The 15,289-nt window shown below is 44.8% G+C and overlaps 1 protein-coding gene across 5 annotated transcripts in view; it reads left to right on the forward strand.

The window, feature by feature from the left end:
- The window catches only part of LOC141789349 (urokinase plasminogen activator surface receptor-like), a 53,074-nt gene that overhangs the window by 25,613 nt on the left and 12,172 nt on the right, over window positions 1-15,289 (forward strand). Inside the window, exon 1 of one of the 5 annotated variants that reach the window (XM_074668729.1) lies at window positions 138-214. The exons of 1 other annotated variant lie outside the window; for it this stretch is intronic. In XM_074668729.1, coding sequence (XP_074524830.1) covers window positions 166-214 — 49 coding nt within the window. In that variant the 5' untranslated portion in view covers window positions 138-165. Of the gene's footprint in view, window positions 1-137; window positions 215-14,880; window positions 14,973-15,289 lie in introns of those variants that run through there. 3 more of the 5 variants (XM_074668732.1, XM_074668731.1, XM_074668727.1) reach the window with 3 other exon arrangements.

Raw genomic sequence — 15,289 nt, forward strand, 5'->3', positions numbered from 1 at the left:
TTGATCAGAGACACTAACAGCTTCTTGTCCAATCAGACGCAGGTTCTGACTTGCAGCGCTTGAGGAAAAACAAACAGGGTGTGTAGAAACTGAGGTATCCTCCTCCTCTGAATCAGAGGCTCTGTATCAGATGAAGTTTCACAGTCTGTTCAGAGACTCATCGTGATGAAGCTGACTCTGTGTGTCCCTCTCATCTGGATGCTCTTCAGCTCTGGTAACTCAACTCTCTTTCTCTTTTTTTTGATAAATGAACGCTTCACCCAATGAAGCTCTTCTGTTCTCTAATGTTTGTCTGTTGACATTTTCTTTCTAGTGCAGCAGTCTTGTGATGCTGCCATATTAATACACATAGTTTGTCTTCTCCCCTCTCTACAGGTGGAGCTCTGAAGTGTGTGCAGGAAGACCACTGGTCTGATGAAGAGAGCAGTAAAGACCCAGAGCCCTGTTCCTCTACTGATGTTCACTGTGCAACAATTTCCTATCCAGGTAAAAACAATAAAAATGTCTTTAAGTCACTGATTGTCGTTTTAAAATTAAATCTTTACCTGTATGGGTTCATGTATCCTTTCATGTTGTGCTTAGATTTGATAAACAATCCGCTGAAGCCCTATCCCATCCAAAGGAGCTGCTTACCGTCTTCCCTCTGCAGTGAAGGCGACCAATTATTTTCAATGAGCTATGATTATGCCAGGCTGACTACATCTCTTCAGTGCTGCTCCACAGACGGCTGCAACAACAAAAATACGTCTTGTAAGTTTATTTTTCTGTTTACTCTGCAACTTTCTTTGCAAATTTCAACACACACACACACACACACACACACACACACACACACACACACACACACACACACACACACACACACACACACACACACTGTTATAGTTACTGACCATACACCTCTCTGGGAGGATCTGAGTTTGTCTTGTAGGTTCCTGGGGATCGGTGAAGCTCCTGTCCGACACCAGCTACTACAGCTTTGGATTTGGCCTGCTGGTTTCACCTTAACTGTCGCCACAGCGCCAAACTTCAGACTGCGTCTGTTTCTCTCTCCCTTTCTGTGTGCGTGTGTGTGTATCCCCCCCCCCCCCCCCCCCCCCACTCTCTCTCCTCTATCTGTCTCTCTCTAACCCCAACACAGTCGAGACAGATGTCTGTCTAACATGAATCTGGTTCTGTCCGAGGTTTCTGCCCGTTAAAGGGAAGTTGTTCCTCTCCATTGTAACTTGCTAAATGCTGCAAAGTCCTGTACTCATGGTGGATTAAGATGAGATCAGACTCCTTATCTTGTCTTGATGTTGGGTTTCTGCTAATAAAATTGTATTAACATTTATGGGTCTAGACCTGTAAATGATTTTGTAAAGTGTCTTGAAATAACATTTGTTATGATTTGGCGCTATATAAATAAAGATTGATTGATTGATTGACACACACACACACACACACACACACACACACACACACACACACACACACACACACACACACACACAGGAACCCCCCCACACCAACTTAACATATCTTCAACCATCTTCAGTTTAACATTTTCAGGTTAATCTGTGTGTCATGTTTTTCTCCTTCAGTTTCAGCTGCTGATAAACAGAAACCAAATGGTCTGCAGTGTGTCACCTGTTCTCTGTCAGATCTATCCTGTAACAAGACACTACAGTGTGTGGGAAATCAGGACCGCTGCATTGCTCTGAACTGTGAGTCTTCATGATGCAACTGTTCAGCTTCTCTCACTGAATAATTCTCTGCTGCCCTCCAGTGGTGATTTTGAGACTAGGAAGAAACTGAAAGAATCACTCTTTTTTTTTTTTTTTTATCTCTAGTGACTAAGTCTGGTAAAACCTATCCTCTCCATGGCTGTGCGTCTGCAAACCTTTGTGAAGGTGACACTGATCTGAAACTCAAGCTTTTGTTCGGTCGATTCATCAATATTGATCATGTTAAATTATCTGCTCCTAAATGTTGTGGATCCAGTCCGAGTAACTCCGCTCCAGCAGACAAACTGAGTGTGATTTATCTGTTGCTTGCTCTGGTTGCTCTTTCTGTCTGTTGAAACAAAAACCAGCATGTCAGAGAAATAAAGATAAAGATTCAAAGACACCTGGACTCAATGGCCCTCATTTATCAATCTTGTATGAGAATTGGTGCATCTGTTTGTGTGTGTGTGTGTGTGTGTGTGTGTGTGTGTGTGTGTGTGTGTGTGTGTGCGAAAAACATAGCATTTTCCTGCCTTTGGTGAGTCACATGACCAGCTGCACTCAGCTCCTAATGAGTGTGACATCAAAGAAGTGCTGCAGCAGAGGGAGAGACACACAAAGGTTTTGCAAACAACTCTTCATGGATGGCACAATTTTAAACTAATGTGAAAGAAAAAACATATTCTTGTTGGAAATTTTGTCAGGAATCCATCCGTGTGAATTTTAAAGCAGTAGAACTTAGTTTTTCTGTGTAGAAGCCAGATTCCTGCAGCTTGGTGTTTTGCTCCTATTCATTCTTAAAGGGATAGTTCGGATTTTTTGACATGAACCTGTATGGCATCCTCATCTATAGTTATGTACATCAGCGCTGTCTTACCCCTGTCAGTGTCCTGTGACCCGAGATCTGGTTCGGTTTTGGTTCAGAGGAAAGTAGTCTGGCAACATGGCTGGGGTCACGAAAATAAAGCGTTTTTCCTCTCAAAATAAATTGTGTTCAAAAGAGTGATAAATTTGCATCACAAAACTGCAAACCGGAAAAAAGTCAGGCCCCGTTATCGATTGGCACTACTTTCTGGTGCGTATCACTGCGCCGCGCGGTGCATCCAGCTGACCGGCGCGCGTTGTCACCGTCATTACAACTTTAAAAAGTTGACGATAACATGTCTGACTACGATCCTGATGAAGATGACATTACATTCAGCACAGAGCCAAGGGGATTTATTTATGAACCCGAATAAACTGATACTGAAATTCGTCGGATGGAGTTTGTACGGGTGGAGAGAGACGATCACAGTCATGTCGCTCCTGGAGCCACAGCTGGATCAGTGAAAGAGAGGGTGACAGACAAATGCTGGTGCACTTGTCAGAAGTGTGCAGCGGAGTCCGACACTGGGTCGGGTACTCGCAAAAACAGCTGATTTACGGGTGGTTTTTAAAACCTTTTTTTCTCCGGCTTCGGATCTGGGTGGAAAAAATAACATGCGGGTCGGGTCGCGGGTTTTAGTTTGACACATCAAAATTAAAATAATAATAAATGGGACGAGCCCGCGAGCTAGTTCAGGCAGTCAACTCGAGCAGCACTGCTATTCACATACCACGTGTCTCACACGTCATAACCATCTTGCAATCACACTCTCTCAATTGGGCGGTCTATTTAAACGGGGAGTCTCTCATCCCTCTCTGCCTGTCAATGTCCTGGCTGCCCTGCGTTTGTAATGCTGCATGTTTCTTTGCCCCCACCACCACCCCAGCAACCACCTGCAGGCTCCGGGGGGAATTATGTTCACAATGTTTTGCTCATCACTCCTCAATGTCACCATGTAAACTTAATGTGAGGGGTGATGAGGCCGGAGCCTGGACACCAAACATAAAATATATTTGCTGCTAAATAAACAATTCAAACGTGAGTTGTCTGACTGAAATACAATAAAATAAAAACGTAAGTTGTAAGCTGGTGTAAGGGCTGTGACCATATAGATTCTGGCTTCAAATCCGTAACATGGTGGAAGGCTGAGCCACGCTATCCAGTTCTTATACTGCATCCATGGTTGTGACATGATCACGGCTCATACCTGCCGAGCGTCGCTTAAGTCTGGACAGAAAGTAAGTCTACTATTACACATGTAAAGGTCCTTTAAGAGATTAAAAGTTTAAAAGCATTAAACGTAAAAAAAAAAAAAAAAAAAAAAAAATTTTACAGTTGTATGTGAGAAGATCACAGAGGGTTGATGATGGCTCCAGCTGTGGCTCCAGGAGCGACATGACTGTGATTGTCTCTCTCCACCCGTACAAACTCCATCTGACAAATTTCAGCATCAGTTTATTCGGGTTCATAAATAAATCCCCTTGGCTCTGTGCTAAATGTAATGTCATCTTCATCAGTGTCGTAGTCAGACATGTATCGTTAACTTTTTAAGTTCTAATGACGGTTACAACGCGTGCCGGGCAGCTGGATGCACCGCACGGCGCAGTGATACGCACCAAAAAGTAGTGCCAATCCATAATGGAGTCTGACTTTTTTCCGGTTTGCAGTTTTGTGATGCAAATTTATCATTCTTTTGAACACAATTTATTTTGAGAGGAAAAACGCTTTATTTTCGTGACCCCAGCCATGTTCCAGCAGACAAACTGAGTGTGATTTCTCTGCTGCTTGGTCTGCTTGCTCTTTCTGTCTGTTGAAACCAAAACCAGCATGTCAGAGAGGAAAAATAAAGAAAAAGATTCAAAGAGACCTCAATTCAATGGCCCTCATTTATCAATCTTGTGTGAGAATTGGCGCAGATCTTGGTTTAAAATGACAGCCGTGGATGTGACAAACTTAACTACAACAGAGTTTTATCACATGTTATTTACACATCCTTTACTTATACTTTAATTAATTAATTTGTGATGTCTGACAATTAGAAGCCGCAATATTGATGTTTCCTTCCAGATCCAAACGTTAAGAGTTGTCTTTTAAAAATGTGTTTGAGCTCTGAAAGAAGCTGCAGACTCCAGCCTGAACCTGTCACAGACTGAAGAGGGGGCGGAGCTCTCACCGGGTTGACGTCAGTTTCAGGAGGAAGTGACGGAGGGACAGACCAACCTGCACCGTGTCAGATAAAGATAATGAAACATTTTTAATTCTGCAAACTAGTTCATCTAAAACTGATCTCATTAACTTCTTTTGTGGTCGTTTTGGTGCCTGGCCAAGAAATGAGTCACTCATGCGCAATTACTCACAGGTAGACTGGAATTTATGATTATTTGTTAATTTTATCCATCCATCCATCCATCTTCTTCCGCTTATCCGGGGTTGGGTCGCGGGGGCAGCAGCCTAAGCAGGGAAGCCCAGACTTCCCTCTCCCTAGCCACTTTGTCCAGCTCTTCCGGGGGGATCCCAAGATGTTCCCAGGCCAGCCGAGAGATGTAGTCTCTCCAGCGTGTCCTGGGTCTGCCCCGGGGTCTCCTCCCGGTGGGACGTGCCCTGAACACCTCACCAGGGAGGCGTCCGGGAGGCGTCCTCATCAGATGCCCGAGCCACCTCATCTGGCTCCTCTCAACGCGGAGGAGCAGCGGCTCTACTCCGAGCTCCTCCCGGATAGCCGAGCTTCTCACCCTATCTCTAAGGGAGAGCCCGGCCACCCTACGGAGGAAGCTCATTTCGGCCGCTTGTACCCGCGATCTTGTTCTTTCGGTCACTACCCAAAGCTCATGACCATAGGTGAGGGTGGGAACGAAGATCGACCGGTAAACAGAGAGCTTCGCCTTCCGGCTCAGCTCCCTCTTCACCTCGACAGACCTGTGCAGAGTCCGCATTACTGTGGACGCCGCACCGATCCGCCTGCCGATCTCTCGCTCCATCCTTCCCTCACTCGTGAACAAGACCCCGAGATACTTAAACTCCTCCACTTGGGGCAGGATCTCATTCCCGACCCGGAGAGGGCAGTCCACCCTTTTCTGGCTGAGGACCATGGACTCAGATTTGGAGGTGCTGATTCTCATCCCAGCCGCTTCACACTGGGCTGCGAACCGATCCAGAGAAAGTTGAAGGTCACAGCCTGATGAAGCCAACAGGACCACATCATCTGCAAAAAGCAGTGATCCAATCCTGAGGTCACCAAACTGGACCCCCTCGACACCCTGACTGCACCTAGAAATTCTGTCCATAAAAGTTATGAACAGAATCGGTGACAAAGGGCAGCCCTGGCACCGGTCGTACAGGGAACGGACGGCTCGTAACAAGCAGCCCGACACCCAATACTCCCAGAGAACCCCCCACAGGACTCCCCGAGGGACACGGTCGAATGCCTTCTCCAAGTCCACAAAACACATGTGGACAGGTTGGGCAAACTCCCATGCACCTTTGAGGACCCTGCTGAGGGTATAGAGCTGGTCCACAGTTCCACGGCCAGGACGAAAACCACATTGCTCCTCCTGAATCCGAGGATCGACGATCTTACGGACCCTCCTCTCCAGTACCCCCGAATAGACCTTACCAGGGAGGCTGAGGAGTGTGATCCCCCTGTAGTTGGAACACACCCTCCGGTCCCCCTTCTTAAAAAGGGGGACCACCACCCCGGTCTGCCAATCCAGGGGCACTACCCCAGATGTCCACGCGATGTTGCAAAGTCGTGTCAGCCACGACAGACCCACAACATCCAGGGCCTTAAGGAACTCTGGGCGGATCTCGTCCACCCCCGGGGCCCTGCCACCGAGGAGCTTTTTAACCACCTCGGCGACTTCAACCCCAGAGATGGAAGAGCCCACCCCATCATTCCCAAGCCCTGCTTCCTCCAAGGAAGGCGTGCCGGTGGGATTGAGGAGGTCTTCGAAGTATTCCTTCCACCGATCCACAACATCCCGAGTCGAGGTCAGCAGCGCACCGTCCCCACTGAGCACAGTGTTTACAGTGCACTGCTTCCCCCTCCTGAGATGCCGGATGGTGGTCCAGAACCTCTTCGAAGCTGTCCAGAGGTCATTCTCCATGGCCTCACCGAACTCCTCCCATGTCCGGGTTTTTGCCTCGGCGACCGCCGAAGCTGCATTCCGCTTGGCCTGTCGGTACCTGTCTGCTGCCTCAGGAGTCCCACACGCCAAAAAGGCGCGATAGGACTCCTTCTTCAGCTGGACGGCATCCCTCACCACTGGTGTCCACCAGCGGGTTCGGGTGTTGCCGCCCCGACAGGCACCAACCACCTTATGGCCACAGCTCCGATCAGTCACCTCAACAATGGAGGCACGGAACAAAGTCCATTCAGACTCAATGTCCCCTACCTCCCCCAGTTGAAGCTCTCCCGGAGGTGGGAGTTAAAGCTCTCTCTGACGGGAGATTCTGCCAGACGTTCCCAGCAGACCCTCACGATACGTTTGGGTCTACCAGGTCTGACCGGCATCTTCCCCCACCATCGGAGCCAACTCACCACCAGGTGGTGATCAGTTGACAGCTCCGCCCCTCTTTTTCCCGAGTGTCCAAGACATGCGGCCGCAAGTCCGATGACACGACTACAAAGTCGATCATCGAACTGCGACCTAGGGCGACCCAGGGTGTCCTGGTGCCAGGTGCACATATGGACACCCTTATGCTTGAACATGGTGTTCGTTATGGACAACCTGTGACGAGCACAGAAATCCAACAACAAAACACCACTCGGGTTCAGATCGGGGGGGCCGTTCCTTCCAATCACGCCCCTCCAGGTTTCACTGTCATTGCCGACGTGAGCGTTGAAGTCCCCCAGTAGGACGAGGGAATCCCCAGACGGAGCACTCTCAAGCACTCCCTCCAAGGACTCCAGAAAGGGTGGATACTCTGAACTGCTATTTGGACCATAGCCACAAACAACAGTCAGGATCCGTCCCCCCACCTGAAGGCGGATGGAGGCTACCCTCTCGTCCACCGGGGTGAACTCCAACGTACAGGCACTGAGCCTGGGGGCAACGAGTATCGCCACCCCAGCCCGCCGCCTCTCACCATCGGCAACTCCAGAGTAGAAGAGAGTCCAACCCCTCTCGAGAAGGCTGGATCCAGAGCCCTTGCTGTGCGTTGAGGTGAGGCCGACTATGTCTAGCCTGAACTTCTCAACCTCGCGCACCAGCTCAGGCTCCTTCCCCGCCAGAGAGGTGACATTCAGCGTCCCTAGAGCTAGCTTCTGCAGCTGAGGATCAGACCGCCAAGGTCCCTGCCTTCGGCTGCCGCCCAACTCACACTGCACCCGACCCCTATGGCCCCTCCTGCGGGTGGTGAGTCCATGGGAATTGTTAATTTTATTTGATTATTATTAGGGTGGCTAGGCTCCGCCCTGTTGGCTATGGCTGCCTTTTACAGCAGCTCTCTCTTCTTTGTCTATTTCTTGTAATTTTTTCGGACTCCTTTTCGTAATCTTTGTATTTGGAGTGGATCATTGCTTTGTATGGCTCATTTTTTGGTCATGGAAACCAAACTTTTTGTGGCTTCAGTGATATTTTTACTACTTTTCTCCTGTGTTTGTCTGGAGATCCTACATGTAACCATGGCTACATTGTTTACATGTAAAATCAGCTGTTAGCAGCCTGTAGCATGTCAATGCTAACTGGTGCTAGGCCTGATGTCTTCTCACAAGATGAGGAGAAGGAGGTGAGGACGACGTGCTGGTTCTCAGGTGTGAGCTAAGAAGTGACGACATGGACCTGTCCTTCCATCCATCGTTATTGGGAACGTAACATCTATCTCCAACAAGATGGACGAGCTAGCTGTGCTAACCCAGCAACAGAGGGAATACCAGAGGGCAGAGTAGCATCATGCTATTCACAGACAAGGCTAACGGAGCTAACACCAGACACCAAGGCCACATGTGAAGAGCTTCACCTGCTGTGAGCAGACAGGATCCAGGAGACAGAGACTGAACAGACTGCTGAAGAAGCTCAGTCCTGGACCCTGTGGAGGTGGAGGCTGGCTGACTGGACAATGATGGACAAGCTGTCAGCATCTATTTTCTTATGGAGCTTTTTACACTTTCTTTACACTTTCTTACTTTGGTTTTCTTGATTGCTGCTGTGACTTCAGTTTTGTTGTACCTGTTATAATGACTAAAAAGTTCTATTCTATTCTATTCTATTCTATTCTATTCTATTCTATTCTATTCTATTCTATTCTATTTGTCCGACGAGCGGATTAGTTGTGCTCCCATGTAAATGAACATCTTTTGTTATGAAACAGTCAATTTTTCATACACAATTTACATTTATATGATAATATTTTAGGGACTGAAATAATATATATATTTTTTAAAATAAAGAATATATAAATAAAAGTAGTAATATAATCTGTGTGAACAAGAAGAAAAATAGGCTCTATGCACAGATCGCTATCCCATTGGCGTGCGGTGGCATGGGTATTTCCTGTTACTGAAAGAAACAGTAGAAAGCGACGGTAGATGGTGTTATGATGGCAGAGATTAAATAAATACTGTGTTTGCTGGAGTTGCCTAAAGTTGCCAAGTCGTATAAAGGCTTTAAAATGTTTTTATTTGTTTGGAGCTTTGAAGGTAATTTGCTAACAGTAGCTAGCCTGAGATAGAAGAATTACTTTGGTGTTTGAAGTTGAGAGCTTCAGGCCAATCATACTTTAAAGTCAGTTTAATCATGTGTATACACCTCTGACTTCATTTGTTTGTACTTTTATTAAAACATAAGGTTACAAGAGATCCCCCTGAGAGCCCTCTGATATATACTAGTGGGTAGCCAGCAAAAAAACAATAAAAACACAAACAAGTGTGATAGTCTCGCATAAGGCAGTCATTTTTAATCCATTCAACATGTTATTTAGCTTTGAATCTACCAAAAACAATATAAAAACACCTGGTGCTAGCTTGATGCTAATGCACATTGGGAATTCTATTAGTATGCTTGCGGTTAGCATACATGATAAAACTTTTACCAGCTGAATATGCACCAACAAATGTTCATAGCTTCCTCATAAGAGATTCATTTTCAGTCATTTCATTAATTTGTATTCTGTGCATGTTCTGTTTCCAAAGCATTTTGGTCTTTTGAGTGTTCAATCTCTGGCATGCTGCTACTGTTGTTGTTGTTAATGCTGTTGCTATGGCTACAGGAAGAAGAAGAACCAGAAATAACACACATGGGTGCGTAAAGATGTTGATGTCGTATGTGTGTGTTTTTTTCAGAGAGTTACACAGACAGTACAACTCTTATCATCATGTAGAAAAACAGGAAGTCAACTGTTTCCATGGGAATGTTTTATTTTACAGTGTTTTGGGCTTCAGCTGAGGTCAGATGTGAACAAACTGTCCAATAAGGTTTGATTTCATCATCTCCAAATAAAATCACTATGTTGTAGACACCTGGGGGTTTAAAGTTACTGAGTCTTTGGCAAGGGGTCAAAGTGACATTCCTTATGTGCCATCATCCGATCCAGTCATGTCATGCCATGTTCTTGGCTGAACACACATGCACACAAATATTTTCACACAAATATTCCCAGACTTCCCAGACTTGGCTGCAATAAACTCTCAAGGATCCTGGTTCCTAGAAAGCTGACTCTGGAATACCACATGTGGTCAGTGGACAGTCTGGTGAGGAGTGGACTGGTTTGAAGGCTCAGCTTGCTGGAACTAACTCGTCCAAGGGTTGATCTCCAAGACTTCAAATTGGGCCAATGGATCAAGGTGAAAGTTGGAAGATAACCAAACTGATTGGTGACACAAGCTGATGTCCTTCCATTTGAATGGCTCAGTTCCTGAGTTATTGTGTCCTGTGAAGACAGATTGAGTAAAACAAAAGCAGAATCCAGAGAGGAGAGAGAAACTCTGATCAGAGACACTAACAGCTTCTTGTCCAATCAGACGCAGGCTCTGACTCGCAGCACTCGAGGAAAACAAACAGGGTGTGTAGAAACTGTGGTATCCTCCTCTTTTGAATCAAATTTTCTATGTGACTTTTTCCGGCATTTTTTGCGAATAACTCGGCCAAAAATTAACGAAATAGCAAGAAAAGTCATAGGACACCAGCCCCAATCAAACTGCACGTTTTGACATTTAATTTGTCGGGGTTCTTTCAAAGCTCTAGGAGGAGAAATAAAAAAACTGGAAACAAGCAACAAGAAGTTCTCTGTTTCACTAAGAATGTTTTATATCACAGTGATGAAACTTGTCCATTGGGGTTTAATTTTATTATCTCCAAATATGGTTAGTATATTGTATACACACTGGAGGTTTAAAGTTACTGAGTCCTTGGCAAGGGGTCAAAGTGACATTCCTCTTGTGTCATCATCTGATCCAGTCATGCCATGCCATGTCCTTGCCTGAACACACTTTCACACAAATATTTGCCGTTAGCTGAGGAGCTCCTTCCTGCCAACAAGCAACTGAACACAATTAACTCCCAGACTTGGCAGCAAAAGACTCAAAAGGATCCTAATTCCTTGTCCAAAAGGGCTAAAGGTTAGTGGACAGTCTGGTGAGAAGTGGACTGGTTTGCGAGACTTTAAATTGGGCTGGATCCTCATAGACCTGGGAGGTTTGAACCTACTTGCAGTGGGATCTCCAATGGGCCAATGGATCAAGGTGGAAGTTGGAAGAAAACCAAATTGATTGGTGACACAAGCTAATGTCCTTCCATTTCAGATTGAGTAAAACAAAAGCAGAATCCAGAGAGGAGAGAGAAACTCTGATCAGAGACACTAACAGCTTTTTGTCCAATCAGACGCAGGTTCTGACTTGCAGCGCTCGAGGAAACAAACAGGGTGTGTAGAAACTGTGGTCTCCTCCTCTTCTGAATCAGAGGCTCTGTATCAGATGAAGTTTCACAGTCTGTTCAGAGACTCATCGTGATGAAGCTGACTCTGTGTGTCCCTCTCATCTGGATGCTCTCCAGCTCCGGTAACTCAACTCTCTTTCTCTTTTATTTATTTTTGATAAATGAACGCTTCACCCAATGAAGCTCTTCTGTTCTCTAACGTTTGTCTGTTGACATTTTCTTTCTAGTGCAGCAGTCTTGTGGTGCTGCCATATTAATACACATAGTTTGTCTTCTCCCCTCTCTACAGCTGAAGCTCTGAAGTGTGTGCAGGAAGACCACTGGTCTGATGTTAAGAGCAGTAAAGACCCAGAGCTCTGTAACTCTACTGATGTTCACTGTGCAACAGTTTCCAATCCAAGTAAAGAGAATAAAAATGTGTCTTTAAGTCACTGATTGTCGTTTTAAGATGAAGTCTTTACCTGTTTGGGTTCATGTATCCTTTCATTTTGTGCTCAGATTTGATAAACAATCCGCTGGAGCTCTATCCCATCAGAAGGACCTGCTTACCGTCTTTCCTCTGCGGTGAAGGCGACCAATTATTTTCAATGAGCTTTGATTTTTACAGGCTGACTACATCTCTTCACTGCTGCTCCACAGACGGCTGCAACAACAAAAATACATCTTGTAAGTTTATCTTTAATTTATCTTCAGTTTAATATTTTCAGGTTAATCTGTGTGTCACGTTTTTCTCCTTCAGTTTCAGCTGCTGATAAACAGAAACCAAATGGTCTGCAGTGTGTCACCTGTTCTCTGTCAGATCTATCCTGTAACGAGACACTACAGTGTGTGGGAAATCAGGACCGCTGCATTGCTGTGAACTGTGAGTCTTCATGATGTTCAGATTGTCCCACTGAATGTTTCTCTGCTGCCCTCCAGTGGTGATTTAAAGAATAGGAAGAAATAGAAAGTTTTTTTTTATCCATCCACAGTGACTGAGCGTGGTAAAACCTATCCACTCCATGGCTGTGCGTCTGCAAACCTTTGTGAAGATGACACTGATCTGAAACTCAAGCTTTTGTTCAATCGACCCATCAATATTGATGACATGGAATTCTCTGCTCCTAAATGTTGTGAAACCAGCCTGTGTAACTCAGCTCCAGCAGACAAACTCAGTGTGATTCCTCTGCTGCTTGCTCTGGTTGCTCTTTCTGTCTAGGTTAATGGTGGACTACAGACACAGGTGTAACTCACAGCACTAATACAGAGACCTACTTTGTGTGGTGGTTTCATGGTTGTTTTGTCTATGATGTTGTGCATTGTCTTTTTTAACGCTGGATTATTTTTCCTGATTAACTACAACAACAAGAGCAGATTAAAAAAAAAACATGTGAATTATCTTTGCTCTGTTTTACATTCTACACTTGTGATTTGTTCATTTATTGTCTTTAACTTCAAGCTGTGAGGCTGGTTATGAAACTGAGTAAACTGGATATTGATGCCTCTGAATGACGATTAAGGATAGAGTCTGTTTCTGTGAGTTATATTTGCTGTCTGAATCAGCTGCTTCAGGATAATGACAGGATGGTGAACATTTTTTTTTATTAAAAAAAGTTGGTGTCTATGAAAACAGCTGTCACAACAAACTTACAAGAAGAAATTTTGAAAAAAAGGAATAAATCTTACACCCCTGAAAGCCTGTTCTTATTCTTCCTCTAAACTGAGACACATAACACATAAACAGGAACGTGTATTTATTTACAGTGGGGAAAATAAGTATTGAACGCATCAACTTTTTTCTCATCACATTTATTTCCAAAGATGCAACTCAAACAAAATTTCTACCAGACATTGGTGTTAACTCAAATAATCCACACATGAAAAGAAATCACAACGTTCAGCTCCATAAATAATGATTATGTGGAATTAAGTACGATAACACAGGAAAAAAGTATTGAACACACCATGGAAAGGCTGTATACTTTGGCAAGGAAATGCACCATACCACCTGAAATCTGTCAGTAATTATTACTTGAACTTCCAATTAGTGCAAACCAACATCAGCTGGGCTAGAGCAAATTGATGGTCCTATAAAAAAGGTGTTTTTTTCACCAAGCAGTTAAATACCACACACCTCATGATGGGTAAAGGCAAAGAGCTCTCTGAAGACATTCACAACCTGATTGTTGCTCAGCATCAGAATGGAACTGGTTACAGACTTATATCAAAGCACCTGAATATTCCAGTCAGCACCGTTGGGGCCATTATTCACAAGTGGAAGAAGCACCACCTTACCATCAACAGGCCACGCACAGGAGCTCCTTGAAGATTTCTGACCAGGGAGTCAGAAAGATAGTCAGAAGAGTACTCAACCAGTCAAGGACCACCCTGAAAGTGCTCCAGAAAGACTTGGAGGCAGCAGGTACAATTGTTACAGAGAAAACAATAGGCAATGCACTCCACCGCCATGGCCTCTATGGACGCTCAGCCCACAAGACTCCATTCCTCAAGAAAAGGCATGTTGAAGCTGGTTTAAAGTTTGCTAAACAGCATCTTGACAAGCCTGTAGAATACTGGGAGAATGTTGTCTGGTCAGATGAGACCAAAACTGAACTTTTGGGCTGTCATACTACAGACCATGTTTGGAGGAGAAATGGCTCTGCACATCAGCCAAAAAACACTACACCAACAGTGAAGTTTGGAGGTGGAAGCATCATGGCATGGGGCTGTTTCTCATCTCATGGTGTTGGCAAACTTCATATAACTGACGGAGCAATGAATGGAGCCATGTATGGGGAAATTCTTGATGTGAATCTGCTGCCATCCACCAGGACGATGAAGATGAGACGTGGCTGGACCTTCCAGCAGGACAACCATCCAAAGCACACGGCAAAGTTGACTCTCAAATGGTTTGAAAAAAAGAAAATCAATCTGTTAGAACGGCCTAGTCAATCACCTGACTTCAATCCAACTGAACATTTGTGGAAAGAAGTAAAGAAAAGGGTTCACCAGAGGGCACCAAAGAATATTCCAGATTTAAAGACAATCTGTGCAGAGGAATGGGCCAAAATCACACCTGAGCAGTGTGGGCCATTAGTTCAAACATACAAGAAGCTTCTGGAAGCTGTCATTGCAAACAAAGGCTTCTCCACTAAGTATTACATGAGTCTCAGTTAGCGTCTTCAATACTTTTTTCCTGTGTTATCGTACTTAATTCACCATAATCATTATTTATGGACCTGAACGTTGTGATTTCTTTCCATGTGTGGATTATTTGAGTTAATGCCAATGTCTGGGAGAAATTTGGTTTGAATTGCAGCTTTGGAAATAAATGTGATGAGAAAAAGCTGATGCTTTCAATACTTAATTTCCCCACTGTAAACATTGTTGGCAGAGTTTGAGAGTTCCTGTTGGAGACGCCCACAGAGTGAGGTCTCCTCCTCTTCTGAATTAGAGGCTCTGTATCAGATGAAGTTTCACAGTCTGTTCAGAGACTCATCATGATGAAGCTGACTCTGTGTGTCCCTCTCATCTGGATGCTCTTCAGCTCTGGTAACTCAACTCTTTGCCATCAGGCTTTATGCAAGTGTTAGAGCTTTGATTCAACCTGAAATGATTTGGATCAGAACCAGACTTGGTTCACTGACAGCAGAAGGATTACTCTGATTTATGTCCAGTTAAGGATCCTGTTTAGTCTCATTCTGAACAGCCAACTTTCAACTCGGGTTACCTTTAAAATGAACATTTTCATTTTAAACAAAGTCTTCATGTGTTTCTCTGTTTGTATTTTGAAGCTGATTCATGAAATGACCGCTGCACTCGTTGAAGGTCGTCTGTTGTGTAACATTTATAGTCTGACGAAATTTTCT

Source organism: Halichoeres trimaculatus, unplaced genomic scaffold, assembly GCF_033239565.1.
Source record: "Halichoeres trimaculatus isolate MK-OKI-2021-1 unplaced genomic scaffold, fHalTri1.1 fHalTri1_scaffold_4, whole genome shotgun sequence".
NCBI lineage: Eukaryota > Metazoa > Chordata > Actinopteri > Labriformes > Labridae > Halichoeres > Halichoeres trimaculatus.